At 43.2% G+C, this 18507-nt stretch overlaps 1 protein-coding gene across 5 annotated transcripts in view; it reads right to left on the bottom strand.

Moving 5' to 3' along the window:
• Nucleotides 1–18507, bottom strand: part of PRKCE (protein kinase C epsilon) — a 497130-nt gene that overhangs the window by 151286 nt on the left and 327337 nt on the right. For all 5 annotated transcript variants that reach the window (XR_006215687.1, XM_042981318.1, XM_007097856.3 and 2 more), the window contains exons 7-10: nucleotides 9455–9597; nucleotides 6810–6906; nucleotides 3725–3924; nucleotides 898–1071 (exon numbers count right to left, since the gene is read on the bottom strand). Coding sequence is in view for 4 of the 5 variants with exons in the window: in XM_042981318.1 (XP_042837252.1) it covers nucleotides 898–1071; nucleotides 3725–3924; nucleotides 6810–6906; nucleotides 9455–9597 (614 nt within the window). In the remaining variant the exon portion in view is untranslated. The remainder of the gene's footprint in view (nucleotides 1–897; nucleotides 1072–3724; nucleotides 3925–6809; nucleotides 6907–9454; nucleotides 9598–18507) is intronic.

Here is an 18507-nt window from a genome sequence, read left to right as displayed (position 1 = left end):
ATAAAATAAAAATTTGCCAAATGACCAATAATAGTTGAATTCAAAGTGGAAGAACATCATGGCAGTGACATAGAGGTGAGAGTATGCCAAGGGGCAAGAGATCGTCTCTCCACGATGGTGCCCTGTACTGTCTGGGCTCCAGATGGGCACGGGGGGAGTTTCAGGTGAGGTTGCCTTTGCCTTCTCAAGAAGCTAAGGACGACAAGCCCATAAGCCACCATAAAAGACCTTCACTCCCCGCAACAAAAGGGGTAATAAAACAGGAGCTTCATAAAGAATGTTGGCATTTCTCTTCTTTACTAACAAACAGTAAGTTAAAAAATCAGTTACGATAGTCATTGGTCAGACTCCATAATGCAGCTACAAATTATTTTCATTTCTTTACTGCCACCTTCTGGTTCCCAGGCTCCCACACAGCCAGCTGAAAATGAGCATTGTAAGCACTTGTCCACATCCTCTGCCTCATATGACATTATACAAGTCAGAAGTGGTCAGGGCGGGCTTTACTCCTTTTCATTTGATCTGAAGGCAACAGAGAACTTAATCTGCCTAATGATAGAAAGTTAGGAGAAGAGCAAGGACTAATCACGCCCGTTGTTTTTTCCAGGGAGCAAACACTGGGTTTAGCCATTTGGCTTTGTCCAGCTGCATTTGCAAAGTTCTATTGCCTTTTCATCCCTTCACGAGCACAACCCTGAATGGAAAATTCCGCACCCTTAAAAAAGAGGATGCCGTTCAGATATACCCTGATCTTTTCAAGGGTAAAATCCATGCCACTTCACAAGGCCTGTTAGAAAATAATGGAGAGGGTCTATAATTGATGTTTTTAATCAGACATCAAGATACCATCACATCATACAGCACTACCTCAAGATGGTGGCTTCTTCCTAGACATACCTTGGTCTGAAAGCAGCAATAGAGTTGGGTTAGGTACGGGTGTTTCCGCGCCAGAGCCAAAATCCTCTTCTCTGTCATCGTGCAGTCCACATCATCATCCTGGAGGATGACATCCTTCTTTAAAACTTTCACAGCATATACTTCATCTTTGCCTTTCAGCTCAGCCAACATGACCTGCAATGAACCAAAACCACTCATAGCAATCTATCCATGCATGGAATCCAAAGAAGAAACACAAGTCAATCTCTAGCATAGAAAAAAAAAGAAGCAATACATATCTGTTAAATAATTGTTCATATGTTCATATAGATTTGTCCTGCTTATGATCATAGTATTGCACATATGATTTTATTTAAACGAACATGATTCCATAAGGTTTCATCATCTACATCGTCACCAACATTATCAGGGATGCTTATATTTAACTCAAGTAAACATATTACTGGAGCGCCTAGGTGACTCAGTCTGTTAAGCATCTGATTCTTGATTTCAATAAATAAATATATATTTATTGGATTGGGTGTTTTTGTACATGTACTTTTTTTTCAACCATATCCTTAAGCTAGAAAGTCTTAGAAGTTGACTACAGGGTAAAATATTTTGCACATTTCTTGAATTTCAAAAAGGATGTACAACAGAATTTGCCATGAGGAGTGGAGAGGTGCCTTAGTTTTATGGCAATGTACCCACATTGGGTGTTTTCACTTAAAAAGCATTTTTGCTCATGTAACAGGTGTGATATATAACCTCCAGGCTGTTTTAACTTGCAGTGAAACTTGTTTTTAATTTTTCAATTTTGTTTAAATCCCCATTAGTTAACATATAGTGTAATAATGGTTTCAGGAGTAGAATTTTGTGATTTATCACTTACTCATGCCAGTAAATGCCCTCCTTAATGCCCATCACCCATTTAGCCCAACCCCCACTTACCTCCCCTCCAACAACCCTCAGTTTGTTCTCTGTATTTAAGAGAAACTTGAAAAAATTTTTCCTCTAATTGTGTGAACTGTCAATTTATATTTGTCAAGGTAACTTTGTCTAGTTATCTACTACTTTATATTATTTTCTTATGAGTTTGTAGGAGTTTTGTATATAAAGATGCTAACACTTTGCTTTCTGCAAAGGTTTGTCTAAGCCTGTTTTAGGATTTTCTGTTCTATCTTCTATCAGACAGGATCACTTGTCCTCATGTAGCTACATCAGTCATGTTTGCCTTTGTGGTTTCTTCTAACACTGGGAATGTGATTCCTTTTCCAGAGGGCAAATTACCAGTTTATTAAAGCTCTCCTATCATTTGATATTTTTGCACTCATTTCTGCACAGCATGACAAGTCTTTCTCCTTTTAAACAGCTCCTAAGCACAGTATTCCAAGGTGAGCTGCCAGTTCTCAAGAGTGGGAACTCAGAAGCCTCAAGAGGGAATTCAGGGGGCTACCTAAGGACCTTTTGTCACCCACACGTAATGCACTCTTTAAAACTAGCTCCAACGTTGGCTGCAATTTTCCCTAAGAAACAACCTAAATACTCCAGAGTCTTCCAAGTTCCCATCCTGCCTACACAGTATGGAGACCTGGAAACTCTGAGCCTGCTTGTTTACCTTGAATCTTGTTCAAAATTAAAGTGGCTCACATCCTGGAGTTAGGCCTGGACCAAGGGACTGGGGCCTGCTTCTTACTTACCCGGTCTCTGAGGAATGTGATTGCTTCAGCATTTGCCATTTAAGCCCCCTCTTGTTACCTTCCTGCTACAGTAATCTCAGGAGGAGATGGGGCAGGTGAGGGGCCAGGGGGGCAGGCCCATACCCTGGAGGCTTCCTGAGCCGTTCCCTTCAAGAGCAGTAGAGTGGGTCAGCAGCTCCGCAAGCTGGCTGACCCGCCAGCTGGGGCTTTCAAGAGACCAGGACACGGGAGGGCACGTGACCCTGGGGAGCTGCGGGGGGGGGGGGGTGGTGCCTGGGCCCCAGAACAGGGCCTGGGGAGACACCTCCCGTGGACTCCTGCCTTTGAGAAGAGCGAGGGAATCATCGGGGGTCTTGGCTGAAATGTTAGCCGACATCCCAGGCTTTCCGCCCTTACACCTTCTTTCTAAAACGAACAGTATTTACGCACCCCACTTTGCCAGCCATCAGAATCGTGCCTGATCGCCACGAAAGCTTCACGGGACACGCTTGGCACCCCTACCCTGCATGGTTCTGCTCACCTCAGTGTGGGGCAGGACAGGGAGCCTGGCACTGAGGGCAAAGCAAGACCCAAGACATGAGATGATTATCCTCATTCTCTCGCCAATGTGGAGGATAAACCCAACATGTAGTAAGTGCCAGAAAAGTCGGTTCAATAGCATTTACCTTTCAAAATAACCCACACTCAGATTTGCTTTGAGCCCCAAGCTCACTGAGTGCAGCGATTCTAGAGTTCATTTTTTAAAGTCTTTGCAACGAATGAAAGCCAAAATTCCGCATGGAGCTCTGAGGAAGGGAAGTAGTAGCTAGTATTACTGCTAACAGGAAGCCAAGCTCATGTAAAGCAATTTAAGCTTTTCAAGGTGCTCTTCTACCCGTGATCTCACTGGATGCCTGTATCACCATCTGACAAATGAGAAAAACTGAATCCCAAAGAAGTTAAGTGACTACATTGAAGTCTCATAGCTACTTAGCAGCAGAACCTGGACTCCCACCTGCTCAGCCGCAGGCCGTTTCCACTGAACAAGGAAGGAAGACGCAACAAGACTGGGCTGAAATGTTCATAGCTTAATCAGATTTAGAGCAGATAGATGAGGCAACGCCACAGGGCAGAGAAAGTCAGCAGTTGTACCCACGCACGCCACAGACCTTGCCAAAGCTGCCTTTGCCCAGCACCTTGATGAAGGTGAACTCATCCAGACCCAAGCGCTTGGCCTGGCCCTGCCGCACTTCGCCGTTCTCGCCGGGGCTCGCCAGGTGGCCATCGCTGCAGGCCGCCGCCCTGTGCTCCTCCCCTCGGTTGTCAAATGACAAGGCCTTCCGAATGTTGTTTTCAAGTTCTTTTATTTCTAGGGCCAAGGGTGACAAGATACCACATTAGTGCATACCTCATGATACCTTCCCATCAGGACCCAGCACTCAGAACGTCCCCTGCCCCCAAGCGTGAGGCCTCCACCCTCCATCTGGTTCTTCACAGCAGCCAATCCAGTGCGGCATCTCTTCCCACATTCATTTGCTCTACACACCTTCATTGGCACCGAATGTACATGTAACGTACACGCTTTCATTGGCACCGAATGTACCTGTAACATACACGCTTTCATTGGCACCGAACATACACGTAACGTACACGCTTTCATTGGCACCGAATGTATGTGTAACGTACACGCTTTCATTGGCACCTAAGGTACATGTAACGTACATGCTTTCATTGGCATCTAGGTACGCAAACAAGAGGACACGGTCCCCACCAGCCAACACCTTCAGATTACACAAAAACCAGGCCCTCTCTCTGAAAGCCCCCTTGGCTAGCAGCCTGTTGTTATCTTAGGTGTAGTGCAGGAATCCTAGCCTTGTCTGGAATCCTGCAGTCTCAAAGGCAACAGGTACCTGTCAAGTCCCTTTGAAACTTAGAACAATGACTGAGAACAGTCATCACAGTAATCACTGGTGATATGACTATATCAAAAGCAAGGACCAGGAAGCCTTTAACTTGTAAAGCACTTTACTCGGCCTTGTTGTTGCGTTTATTCTAATACCCATCTCCCAAGAGGATATTAAACCAAATGAGCAATGGGCTTATCATTAAGTGAAGAAATCTTTCCCGAGACTGGCATGCTACAAATTTATCGGAGCCAGGGCAGGGATTCCTCAGTTCCATTTCACGGCCATGGGACAGTCCTGTGCCCCGGCAGAGCATGTGACCTAAACTACCTGGCGGTGATAACACTGGATGACCCCCTGACCTTTGCTGTTTGGGGAAGCTTTATTGTTAGCTATTCATTCACCAGGACACACACACACTCCTCATTGTAGAAGTGGGCACCGAAAGCATACTCCGGTTTTAAGAGATGCTCATGAATAACTGGGATGGTCGAAGGAGAACACAGACCATTAACCCTGAGGAATCCAGGTTAGGCATGATAAGCATTTGCTGCCTGACATAAAGAGATCTTCAGCTTCTTTGCAGGACTGAGGCCCATGAAGCCTGCTCAAAGAATCTGGATCTTTCTTAGACCTGGAGTCCAGTTCCTCTAAGATGTGCTAGGGTGGAGGGGAGGGAAGGGTGAGGGTGGTTCCTGAGTCTAAAGCTCTCCCCTTTGCCAATTCACCCATTTCCTCTCTTTTATGCCTCTACTGAGTATAACTTCTAGTCTCAGCAAATGGCTCAAAGTCTCCGTTTTCAAGGCAAACTATTAAATGGATTTTGGAAAACAGGACTTGGGTGTTTAGAGGCTTTAGAGCTTAAAGAAAATGTCACTGTGGGTGTTCCTTCCTGGAAGGAAGAGAAACTATGTGGCATCCCTGTTGTGTAGCAATGCTGTGTCTTGCTAAGTAAGGGTCTTTGCATCCATTTGTGCCCACACCACTGCACATTATGTAATGCTCGTGCCTGCTCGTGCCTGCACTGACCAGAGAAAAACACAGGCACTGCGTCCTGCCGGGTCTGGGCAGCACGCTGGCAGGAGCCAGGCCTAGAAACTCCAGCCAGCTCACTCTTACTGGGGGTCTCTACCATAGAACCCCGGCTCCTTGAAGCTCCCAAAGGAGGTCTCAGCACTAACATGGGGCACATGAAAACACCTGCACGGGTTCTAGGATAATACCTACTAGTTTGGAGTCCCCCTGAGTGCCACTGGAAGTACATACAAATGGACCAAATTCTTTTTTGGAATTAAGCAGACACAGGAATAAAGACACAGGAAGCTAATCAGAGCAGCAAGAGGAGGGATGCAGGCTGAGTACTTTGAGGCCTCAGGATCGGCATATTGCCCTGCAGCTGTTTCGTCTACTGCTGGATAAACTGAAGTGGGTCACACCCCCAGGGAGAGTATGACAGCACAGATTCTGAGGTGGGGTGGCAGCCGGGGGCGGGGGGGGGGGTGTCCCAAAACCAGGAGGGGTATGGCATTGCTCTTACTGCTGACTTAGTTCCAGGCCTTTGGACAGAACTTTTTGACTCTCTGATCTTCCGCTTCCCACCCTGTAGCATGGGGCCAGGGATGGGGCACACCAACACAGAGTTAGTGTGCAGATAAGATTAAGATAAGGAACACAACTGGGGCTATGGAAAATCAAGGCACTATTGCCATGCAATGATGATTATTCCTGCTCTGCAGGAGCAGACATCCCTTTCCCAGAGACGCCTGGGTCTGATCACCAGAGGGCAAGGTTTTAAATGTGTTAGTCTCCCCTCAGCATTCTTGGATGCCTGCAGAACTCAGAAACTTCGACTACACGAGGCATATTCTTACGGGGAAGAAGGAAACATCCTAAGCTGAACTTTAGGAAGGGGTCAGGCCTAGAGCTGGCTTCCTCCCTTCTCTCATCTGTTCTCTGCTTGGCACTCCTGTCCCTGCTCAGCCACAGGCCCCCACTCATGCCCTGCTTTCAGGTTTTTGGGTGTGATGACCAGAGTCAGGAAAGAATTTGCTCTCAGCTGAGTGGCACAGACACATGGAAGGTCTGGGAGCAGGCCCAGGGTGCTTTCCTACACTTGGAACCCGGGAAAGAGGCAGGAGTAAAGAAAGAACCACAACATCCCCTGCTTTTTCTCTCTTACCCTGGCATGGACAAGGTTTAACATGAGCAGAGCCATTTAGTGTCTCTCCCTGAAGAAATACTTGTAGAGAGAAAAGAGTAGCTAATGAGTCAGCAGGGAGAGGGTGTCTGAAGCCCTCAGTCCTTCAGATGATATTACTCAGAGGTCACAAAGCAAATCTGAGGGTCTCACCCTGGTCACAAGGGGAGGTGGGTGCTGACTTGGATCGATCTTCCTCAGACGGTGAGCTTCCGGAAGCAGGCTGCGGAGACTCGGCGCCAGCAATGAGCTAGAGAGAGGGAGAGAGAGGGAGAGAGAGGGAGAGAGAGGGCGGGGGCAGAGACATGAGAAGGGAGGGTGGGGAGCAACCCCCAAGTCAGAACCGCCCAGATGCTGGACCCCAGCGAGGGCTGTAGGAGCCCCGGGGGCACAGCAGCACTTGCTGAACTGACCTTCTGAAAGCCCAGACTCAGGTTCCTCCTGACAGTTAAAGGGAAGATGAGACTGCACGTGGTGATGCACACGAGTGCTGAATTACTAGGTTGCACACCAGAATCCAACATTACACTATGGGGCAGCCAACAGGAATTAAAAACTTAGGAAGAGACTGTGGTTTGTTCAGTTTTCATCCTATGCAAAGGCAATTGACCTGTCTAAGCAAAGCACAACTGCACCCCTTCCGTGAAAACCCGCTCGCCAATGCAAGCAGCTCGAGTTATCACGTTTATCCGTCCTCTTGTTCAGCTGTGTTTAGTTAATGGCTTCTGCTTATGGATACTGTGTGGGGCACTCTCCTCACGTAGACTATAGGCTCTTTGAAGGTAAGACTCTATCTAGCATTTGTATTGCCTCTGGCGCCTTGTACCAAATGATACCTTTAGTCGAAGCTCAATAAATATTTTTAGGTGCATTGATACCGGTTGGCAAATTTTAACAGGACACCCTCCAGTGAAGTCTATTTCCCAGCACAGGTGTCAGTGCACCCATGTGGAGTTCCCACCAAAGTCAGAGGTTTGGACTAAGCAGTCACACATACTCTATTTTACTCTTGCTCCAGAGCCGTGTGCACACATCCTTGCTGGGTGAAGGACTACTCGCAAAGGGCAACTTGAAGACAGACAACACTCCAGCAAGCCTGACGCTCCTGCAAAAAGCCCGCTTAGCTTCTGAGCAAGAGACTTCTCTCCCTTACTCACACGCTAAGGGACCAAGGGATCCAAGCCACGACTTGGATCATGTGGCTTTTTTCCAGCTTTTGCATCAGAAGCAACCCAGCAATAAAAATATCAGAATCCTTTAGTCTTTAACTCTGTCTTCTCTTGAATTCCTCCATGTTGGCTTCATATCACCAGGTGCCCCCAAACCTCAGACAGACGATGGCTGGTTATTGGCATTATGGCCTGTGTAAACTGGGGGTGGGGGGCAGGGAGGGCAGGAGTGTATTGAGTTTTCTTTTAAAATGCTTCATGATGACTAATGAAGGTTCTGTCTCCATTTCCTTCTAGCAAGGAGAAAAGCCATATCTCCTGAAGAGGGCTCTCTCTAGAGCTCATAAATGTATCTGTCCAACTCTGTCATCACAAGGTGTTTACTTAACCCACTCCTTCGGTGGGGGTCTAGCATTCCTGGGTGCAGACATTCTGCTTGCAATTGCAATGCCTTGGGTCAATAACTAAAGTCCTACTTCCACTGGTGGGATTTACAGAGCTAAGAGTCACCAGAAGCACAAAATCCCATAGCTAACCAACCAGGGAGAAGAGAGTTCTTCTCCTCCAACCTTGGCTTATTGGGAAGGTAAAGAAGGAGGAGTTTAAGAAGATTAAAACGATCCAAACCTCCCCATTCAAGGGAAAGGGCTCTTCTGAGATGCACCCGGGAAAAGGGGGGGGGGGGCAGCCTCTAAAAGAAGGGAAACACAGAGCCCTTCGGAAGGAATTTTAGGGCAGGACTTAGGGAGAACATTGGGAGTCCAAACTGTAGAGCACCTGGTGTGCGAATTACTTTTCTAGAAAGTGCTTGAGAATGCCTGGTACTGGGCGATGAGGATCACTGCCTGCTTCTCACCTCCACCAGAACTTCTTGCCCAGTTAAACGTGGTTCTGATTTTCTCATAACTTACTTTTTCAAAAACTCTTACATTTTCTAGGCTGGGAGCCAAGGCTAAGAAGGGCCTTCAAACAAAATGCTATGGATGCCTTTAGCTCTGTTTACATCTGTGGGCCCTGACTTACCAAAATAACATTTTAGCAAATGGATCTCTTCCCACTGACATTCCAAAGGTCACCCGGGTAGAGACAGGGGCTTAGGTCTCCCAAGAAAGACCCAGATGTTTCATGTCACGGGGCATTAACAATGTCCCTTGGGCAGCTGAGTGCGGGCACTAGCACAGACCTTCTTGGCTTGTTCCCTAGAAAAGAATGTGGCTCCAGCTCTTCGTCCACTTATCCTCATTATAGCAATACCAGGGGGCAAAGTTCAAAACAGTGACATTGCTTTCATGCCAGTTCTGGAGGCAGATAAGCCTATTGCCTTGTCTAGAACGGTGCTTTTTCTAGAGAGAATTCCAAAGTCCTCATCTCAAAGGTTATGTTTCCCCAAGGAATGTAACACTTGAGACTTGCTTTGTTTTCCCCCCACTTCTGGAACTGAAGGAGACTTTAATGTCACTTGCCTAATTTCTTTTTTTTTTTTTCCTTCCCTTTAAGCACATGCTATTTTGTGTGCAGTGTCTCAAACCCAGTGATCTTAGAACCTCACTCCATGGGACTCTCAGGAAGCCAGCACAGAGAAAGTGGGCCCACAGAGAGCTCCAGAAACACCACCAAATGGCCAGTTACCTTTTTCCTCCTCTGGCCGCTGTTGGTGATTTTGTCTGGAGTGACGCCTAGGTCCGCCAGGACTTTGGCAATTCCTCTGGCGTCCACTCCACAGTTGGGAGCTACGTTGGTCTCACAGCGTCGGTGAACATTCATCTTGCAGACTGTAAGGAGACAGGGAGAGGAGACTTCCAACATTCATGACCGAAAACATTACCTTATTTTTTTCCTGATTGTAAATGTAATACATGTTCATTTGACAGAATTTAGAAAACGCAGAAAGACAAAAAGAGAAAAATAAAATCACACAGAACTAACAGCATCCATCCAAACACCATACAGTGGTCACCACTGTTTGTGGATAAATATCACATTACATTTCCTTTCAGGGAGCAGAACACTGACTATGAAAGAACAAAACTGGTTTATTTAGAGAAAGTTCATTTGGATCCTGAGCACAGATGGGTTGCATATATACAGTGCATTATACTACTTTGCTAAAATGTGCGAATATTACCCAGAGAGAAGTGCCCATAGTAGAGCCTGAGACACTCATCTGAACATGAGGACACTGAGTAAGGAGACCCCCAAGGCTCCTTTCAAATCTAAAATCCAATTTCAAAGGAACAAGAGCCGTGCCTGAAAGTCTTGTTTTGCCCATATCACTTAGTTGTCCTTGGTATAGAGCATCGCAAGTGAAAACATCAACCAGCTGGTTTCCAGCTTAGTATTCTCGTTTCCAGCTTAGCATGTACAGCACTTGGAGGACATCACTGGGTCCTAACAAGCACAAAGCTTGCACGAACCGAAAAACTCATTCTTCTCAGATTTACCAGAGAAGGAAGGTCACAGGGCAAACGCTACCGCCAAAATGAACGAGACAGATGGGGAGCTACAGTGAACCACAACTCACCAGGCAGAAACTCCCCAGCAGCAACCTCTGTGGGGGCCAGGGCAGGGGAACTAGAAGCGAAACTGACAAAGTGTTGGAGTCTCCGGGCAGACAAGGCTAAGTCCAATCTCTGGGCAGACCCAGCCAGTCATAGGGACCCCCCATATCTTTGTCAGTTTTGCTTCTAGGAGTTTGACCAGGTTCTCAGAGTAAACCCTGGAGAAAAATTCCCTTATGCTTCTGGCTGCAGGGCGGGGGTGGGCGGTGCAGGACAGGGGGGAAACCATTTTGAAACAAACCAGAATACTTTGTTCTTAACAAGGCCTGCTTTTAGGAGAAACTATTTTACAAGATCCTCAACTATTGTAGTTTTATCAGATGCTACCTGACCCTGGCTCAGGGTGGGGGTGGGGGGGGGCGGATACCCTAAGTCTAGCCTGCTGTAGCTTTCCATGTGGAAGAAGAAAGATACCCAACTCCAGCCCACTCCAGCCATACTGTCCTACCTAAGATGGGAGGGAAAAGAAGAAAACAAAAAACCCTGAGTAATAGTCACAAAGCTCATAGTTCAGAGGAACAGGCTCAGGCAAAGACTGAGATCTAATTACAGGACTATAGAATGCTTCCCCTCCTCCACACCCTCGCCACCACCTTATTAAAGGTCTATTTACTACAGTTCTTTCACCTAGTACATCATGTCCAGCTATCAAGAAAAAGTTAAAAGGCATTCTAAAACGGCAAAACACACAGTTTGAAGAGACAGAGCAAGCAGTCAGAACTAGACCCAGACATGGCAGGAATGCTGGAATTATCAGACTGGGAATTGAAAACAGCTATGATTAATTTGCTAAGGGCTCTGATCAATAAAGTAGACAGCATGTGAGAACAAATAGGCAATATAAGCAGAGAGATGGAAATTCTAAGAAAGAATCAAAAGGTTATTCTAGAGATCACAAACACTTAACAGAAATGAAGAATGCAATGAGCCTGGGTGGCTCAGGTCATGATCTCACGATTTGTGAGTTCGAGCCCCACTTGGAGCTCTGTGCTGACAGCTCAGAGCCTGGAGCCTGCTTTGGGTTCTGTGTTTCCCTCTCTCTCTGCCCCTCCCCCACTCATGCTCTGTCTCTCTCTCTTGCTCTCAAAAATAAACATTAAAATTTTTTTTTAAAATGAAGAATACCATTGCTGGGACCATTGGTAGAATGGACACAGGTGAGGAAATAATCTCTGAGCTTGAGAATATGTCAATAGAAACTTCCAAAACAGAGAAGCAAAGAGAAAAAAAAAAAGACTAAGGAAAAGAGAGACTGTCTAAGAACTGTGGGACTATAAAAGGTATAATGTGTATGATGGAAACACCAGATGAAGAAGACAGAGATAAACAGAAGAAATATTTGAAGCAAAAATGACTGAGAATGTCCTCAAATTAATGTCAGACACCAAACCACAGATTTGGGAAGCTCAGAGAATACCAAGCAGGATATATGAAAGAAAAAAAAAAAAACAAACTATACCTAGGCATGTCATACACAAACTTCAGAAAATCAAAGATAAAGAAAAACTATTCTTGAAAGAAGCCAGAAGGAAATAACACCTGACCTACAGAGCAGCAAAGATAAGAACTACATCTGACTCATCCCCAGAAACCATGCAAGCAAGAGAACACAGTGAAATATTTAAAGTACTGAGAAAAAAAAAAAAAAACCACCAACATAGAATTCCGTATCTGTGAAGTTATTCTTCAAAAGTGAAGGAGAAAGAAAGACTTCTTTCAGACAAATAAAAACTGAGGGAATTCATTGTCAGCAGACTGGTCTTGCAAGGAATGTTAAAAGAAGTTCTTCAGGAAGAAGGAAAACAACATCGGTCAGAAACTCAGATCTGTGTAAAGAAAGACCATCGGAGAAGGAACAAGTGATGGTAAAATAAAAACTTGTATTTCCCTCAGTCTTCATTGATCTAAGAAATAACATTTCCTCAAAATAATGGCAACAATATAACCAATTACATATGCTGATGTACATCGTATGTATATAAATATGTGTGCTTACACGTAAGGGAAATGAACCATAGCAATGATACATGGAGTGGGAGAAATTATGATTATTTTGTTATTATAATGTACATGCATTACCTCTGGAGCATTAAGAGTATTATTTGAAAGTGGCTTTGGATTAGTTGTAAATGTATATTGCAAACTCTAGGCAACCACAAAGATAATTAAAAAAGGAAAAATAATTGATATGTTAACAACAAAGAGAGAAAATGGAATCATATGAAATATTCAATTAATTACAGAAAGCAGGAAAAAAAGAGAATAAAAATAGGAAGAACAAGGGCATCAAATGGAAAACAGCAGCAAAAATGGTAGCTATTAATCCAATTATGTCAATAATCAGTTTAAATGTCAGTGGTCTAAATATACTTGACCCTTGAACAACACAGGAGTTAGGGGTATTGACCCCCCTGCATAGTAAAAAAGCCAAGTATAACTTTTGACTCCCTCAAAACTTAACATCTAATAGCCTACTGTTGACTGGAAGCCTTGTGGAAACAAACAGTCGATGAACTCATATTTTGTATTATATACTATATTCTTTCAACAAAGCTTGAGGAAAAAAATGCTAGTAAGAAAATAATAAGGAAAATACATTTACAGTACTGTAAAAATTCCACATATAAGTGGACCCACACAGTTTAAACCTGTGCTGTTCAATGGTCAACTGTATGCCAATTGAGATTTTTAGAGTGGATCAAAAAACAGGACCCAATTATATTTAATCTACAAGAAATATACTTTATTTTTTTGTTCTTTTTGAGGTTAATTTTTTTTAATTTTATATATTATTTTTTAATTTACATCCAAGTTAGTTAGCATATGTTGGAACAATGATTTCAGGAGTAGATTCCTTAATGCCCCTTACCAATTTAGCCCATCCCCCCTCCCACAACCCCTCCAGTAACCCTGTTTTCTATATTTAAGTCTCTTATGTTTTTGTCCCCCTCCCTGTTTTTATATTATTTTTGCCTCCCTTCCCTTGTGTTCATCTGTTTTGTATCTTAAATTCCTCATATGAGTGAAGCCATATGATATTTGTCTTTCTCTGACTAATTTCATTTAGGATAATACCCTCTAGTTCGATCCACATAGTTGCAAATGGCAAGATTTCATTCTTTTTGATTGCCGAGTAATACTCCAGTGTGTGTGTGTGTGTGTGTGTGTGTGTGTGTGTGTGTGTGTGTGTGTACACCACATCTTCTTTATCTATTCATCTGTCGATGGACATTTAGGCTCTTTCCATACTTTGGCTATTGTGATAGTGCTGCTATAAACATTGGGGTCATGTGCCCCTTCGAAACAGCAAGCCTGTATCATTCGGATAAACACCTAGTAGTGCAGTTACTGGGTCGTAGGGTAGTTCTATTTTTAATTTTTTGAGGAACCTCCATACTGTTTTCCAGAGCGGCTGCACCAGTTTGCATTCCCACCAGCAGTGCAAAAGGGATCCTTTTTCTCCACATCCTCGCCAACATCTGTTGTTGCCTGAGTTGTTAATGTTAGTCACTCTGACAGGTGTGAGGTGGTATCTCATTGTGGTTTTGAGGTAAATAATCCACAAGAAATATACTTTAAATGTAAGACATACTTAGGTTAAAATTAAAGGCATGGAGAAAGATATACTGTGCTAACAGTGACAAAAAGAAGGCAGAAGTGGCTATATTAATTTCAGACAGAGCAGACTTCAGAGCAAGGTAAGTTGACAGGGATAGCAAAAGGCATTACATAATGATAAAGGGATCAATTCTCAAAGAAGACATTAAATCTTTAATGTGCATGCACCTAGAAGCAGAGTATCGAAATATGTGAGGCAAAAACAGAACCGCAAGGAGAAATAGATGAATCCACTGTTACACAGTTGGAGACGTCAATACTCTGCTATCAGAAATGGATAGATCGAGAAGGCAGAAAATCAGTAAGGACATGGTTAAAGTCAACAGCACCACCAACCGACTGAATGTAATTGACTACTATATCTAGCAATTACTCCATCCAACAACAGCAGAATACACCTACTTTCGAGCTCACATGGAACATTTACCAAGACAGACCACATTCTGAGCCATAAAACACACCCTAACGGATTTAAAAGAACAACAATAACAAAAAAATCATACAATGCCTGCTTTCAGACTATAGTGGAATTAAATTAGAAATCAATAACAGAAATATGTTTGGAAAATCCTCAAATGCTTGGAAATTAAATAACACACTGCTAAATAACACATAGGTCAAGAGGAAATCTCAAGAGGAATCTAAAAACATTTTGAACGGACTGAAAATGAAAACCCAACTTCTCATAATTGGCAGGATACAGCAAAACCATTCCTAGAAGACACAAACTCTACCAAACCTCACAAAAGAAATAGACAATGTAAAAGGTCAAGTTCTATTAAAGCAATCAAGTCAGTAATTAATAATTTTCCAAAACAGCATCAGGCCCAGATAGGTTGACTGGTGAATGTTACCAAACCTTTAAGTTAGAAATTATACCAATTCTCTATAGTATCTTCGGGAAGATGAAAGCAGAAGGAATATTACAAGAAAAGACAACTACAGCCCAACATCTCTCATGAATACAGATGTAAAACTCCTCACTAAAATACCAGCAAATGGAATCCAGCAGTGCATAAGAAATATAAACCATAAGCAAGTAGGACTTATTTCAGGTACACAAGACTAGTTCAACATTTGAAAATCAGTTAATGTAATCCTTCACATCAATAGGCTAAAGAAGGAAAATCACACAATCCTATTGATAGATGCAGAAAAAGCATTTGGCAAAATCCAACACCATCACAATCAAATCTCTTAGAAACCAAGAAATACAGAATTTCCTGAACTTGATTAAGAACATCCACAAAAAAACCCTACAGCTAATATCATACTTATGGATGAGAAACTAGAAGTTTTCTAACGTTAAGTACAAGGCAAGGATCCTACTATCCCTACTATCCCTACTATCCCTTTTCAGTATTGTATCAGAAGTACTAGATAATACAATAAGACAAGAAAAAGAGATAAAAGGTATACAGATTGAAAAGGAGGAAATAAAACTGCCTTTATTCACAGATGACATTGTCTATGTAGAAAATCCCAAAGAGCTGAAAAAAATCTTCTGGAATTAATAAACAAGGATGTAGGATACAAGGCTAATATACAAAAGCCAATCATCTTCTTATATGCCACCAATGATCAAGTGGAATCTGAAATTAAAAACATGATACTGACCTCAGCACCTAAAAAATACTTAGGTATAAATCTAACAAAATATGTCCAAAGTCTATATGAGTAAAACTACAAAACTCTGATGAAAGAAACAAAAAAAGAACTAAATAAAGGGAGAGACATTCCATGTTCATGGGTAGGAAATCTTAGTGTTGTTAGCATGTCAATTTTTCTTAAGGCATTTTCAATCAAAATCCCACATTTTGTGGATATTGACAAAGGGAGTCTAAAGTTTATATGGAGAGGCAAAGACCCAGAATAGCCAATGCAATATTGAGAAGAGCAAAGTTGGAGGACTGAGACTACCTGAGTTCAAGACTTACTCTAAAAGGTATATTAAGACAGTGTGTATTGGTGAAAGAGTAGACAAACCAATCAATGGAACAGAAACAGAGAGTGCAGAAAGAGATCCCCATAATTATACAACTATCAATCCTTGATAGAGGAGCAAAGGTACAATGGAGCAAAAGATAGGTTTTTTTCAACAAACAGTGCTGGAACCCCAAGACATACTCACACACAAATGAATCTAGACACAGACCTCACACCCTTCACATAAATTAATGGAGCACAGACCCAAAGATAAAACTCAAAACTATGAGACTCCTAGAAGGTAGAAGAAAACCTAGGTGACCTCAGGTACAGTGATGACTTTTTAAATACAACCCCAAAGGCATGATCAATGAAAGAAAAAATTGATAAGCTGAACTTCATTAAAATTAAAGACTTCTGCTCTGCAAAGGACATTGTCAAGAGAATGAGAAGACAAGCCACAGACTGGGAGAAAATATTTGCAAAAGACAATCTGATAAAGGCTTATTATCCAAAATAAGCAAAGAATTCTTAAAACTCAATAAGAAAATGAATGACCCAATTTAAAAATGGGCAAAAGACCTGAGCAGAAACCTCACCAAAGATATACAGATGGCATCCGTTGAAGATGCTCGATATCATATGTCATTAAGGAATTGCAAATTAAAATGACAATGAAAATACCACTACCATGCCTATAAAAATGGCCAAAATCCAAAACAATGACACCAAATGCTGGTGAGGATATGTATGAAGCAACAGGAATTCTCATTCATTGCTAATGGGAGTGCAAAATGGTACAGCCACTTTGGAAGACAGTTTGGTAGTTTCTTTCAAAATTAAATATACTCGACCATACAATCTAGCTATCACATTCCTGGTATTTACCCAAATGAGCTGAAAACTTATGCCCACGTGAAAACCTGCACAAGGATGTTCACAGCAGTTTTATTCATAATTACCAAAAGTTGGAAACGGCCAGGTTGTCCATCAGCAGGTGAAGAGATAAATAAACTGTGGCATGCCCAGACAATGGAATTTTATTCAGCACTAAAAAGAAATGATCTATTAAACTATGAAAAGACATGGATGAGCCTTATATGCATATTGCTAAGTGAAGGAGGCCAATCTGAAAAGGCTCTGTGTTGCAGGATTCCAACCACATGACACCCCGGAAAAAAAAAAAACAACTATGGAGACAGTAAAAGGGTCAGTAGTTGCCAGTGGTTGGGGGGAAGCAGGGATAAACAGGCAGAGAGCACAGAGGATTTTTAGGGCAAGGAAATTACTCGGTATGAGACCATATTGGTGAATACAGGGCATTATACCTGTCCAAAATCATGGAATGGACAATACCAAGAGCGAGGCCTAATGTAAACCGAGTGATAACAATGGGTCAGTCTAAGTCCGCTGATTGTAACAAATGTACCGCGCTGGTGGGGGATGCTGATAGTGGGGGATACCGATTGTGTGTGAGGGTATGGCACATATGGGAAATCTCTGTACCTTCTCAATTTTGCTGTAAACCTAAAACTTCTCTAAAAACTAAAGTCTATTAAAAAAAAACCAAAACACAGACAAATCTTTCTGAATGAAACCAAGCAGGGTGGCTGGGCCTCCTCCTGGCCCTGCATAGCCTGATCACTGGTCTGGAGGAGGGACCGCACAAATCACACCCCCGACCCCAACTCAGGCTTGGAGGGTTCAACTGAGCTTTGGAGCTCAAGATGTCCACAGAACCAAAGCTGAGGGTGCAAAGTAGGGGTGCTGGTGGGAGGGGCCTTTCTCAGACAATATAAACATATAAGGAAGCTCCCCTGCAGCCCAGCCAAGGTGCTGATTGCATTCACTGAATGACTGCTAGTGAGGTCTGGAAATCCTCAGGCCCATCATGTACTCCCAGCCCTCTGTTCTAAATTCCCTATCCCGCTCCCTGTAGCAGATGCTACCCTCTGACACTCAGCTCACCTTACTACTCCTGCCCACCAACCCTGTGAATGTTTTCTCCTGCCTCTTCTTGAGGTGACAGAAAGGACAAGAACAAAGCAACCAAATTAAAGGGATTTCTTAGCAAGGGCAACTGATCTACATAACTTAGCCTCTGGCGCCCTCTGCTGTTAAAATGCTGACCCTGTCGTAATGAAACCACAATTAGGGTGAGTTGGCAGATAGGAGAACAGAAATAGTCTTCAGGGACTTCATTTTTTACTTTTAAAAATTCTGTTTTCTTCCTCAAAGATTTTGCTTTTTATTTTTAAAGACTCTGTTACTTCCCCGGGAGAGCCATGTAGTTTTCTTAATACGTAAGAAAAAACAAATCCCAATGATGTGTCAGTTCAAACGGATGGCACGAGACAGTGACGTTGAAAGTGCTTCGAAAAGTCTGGAAACATGACAGCACAGCTGGCTGAGGAAGGGGAACTTGAGGTAATTCAGGCAGCCACATGGGTCCCCTGGAGGCCAGGGGGTGATACCCAGAGGCTACAGACCAATAAAAGTATGTGGCCCTGCTGGCTGGATCCAAAAGAAACCTGAGGTTCACTCACATTAATGGGGACCAAACAAACCACCCACACTGTC

This window comes from Panthera tigris, chromosome A3 (genome assembly GCF_018350195.1).
Source record: "Panthera tigris isolate Pti1 chromosome A3, P.tigris_Pti1_mat1.1, whole genome shotgun sequence".
Lineage (NCBI taxonomy): Eukaryota > Metazoa > Chordata > Mammalia > Carnivora > Felidae > Panthera > Panthera tigris.
This window is presented reverse-complemented; position numbering and strand designations above follow the sequence as displayed.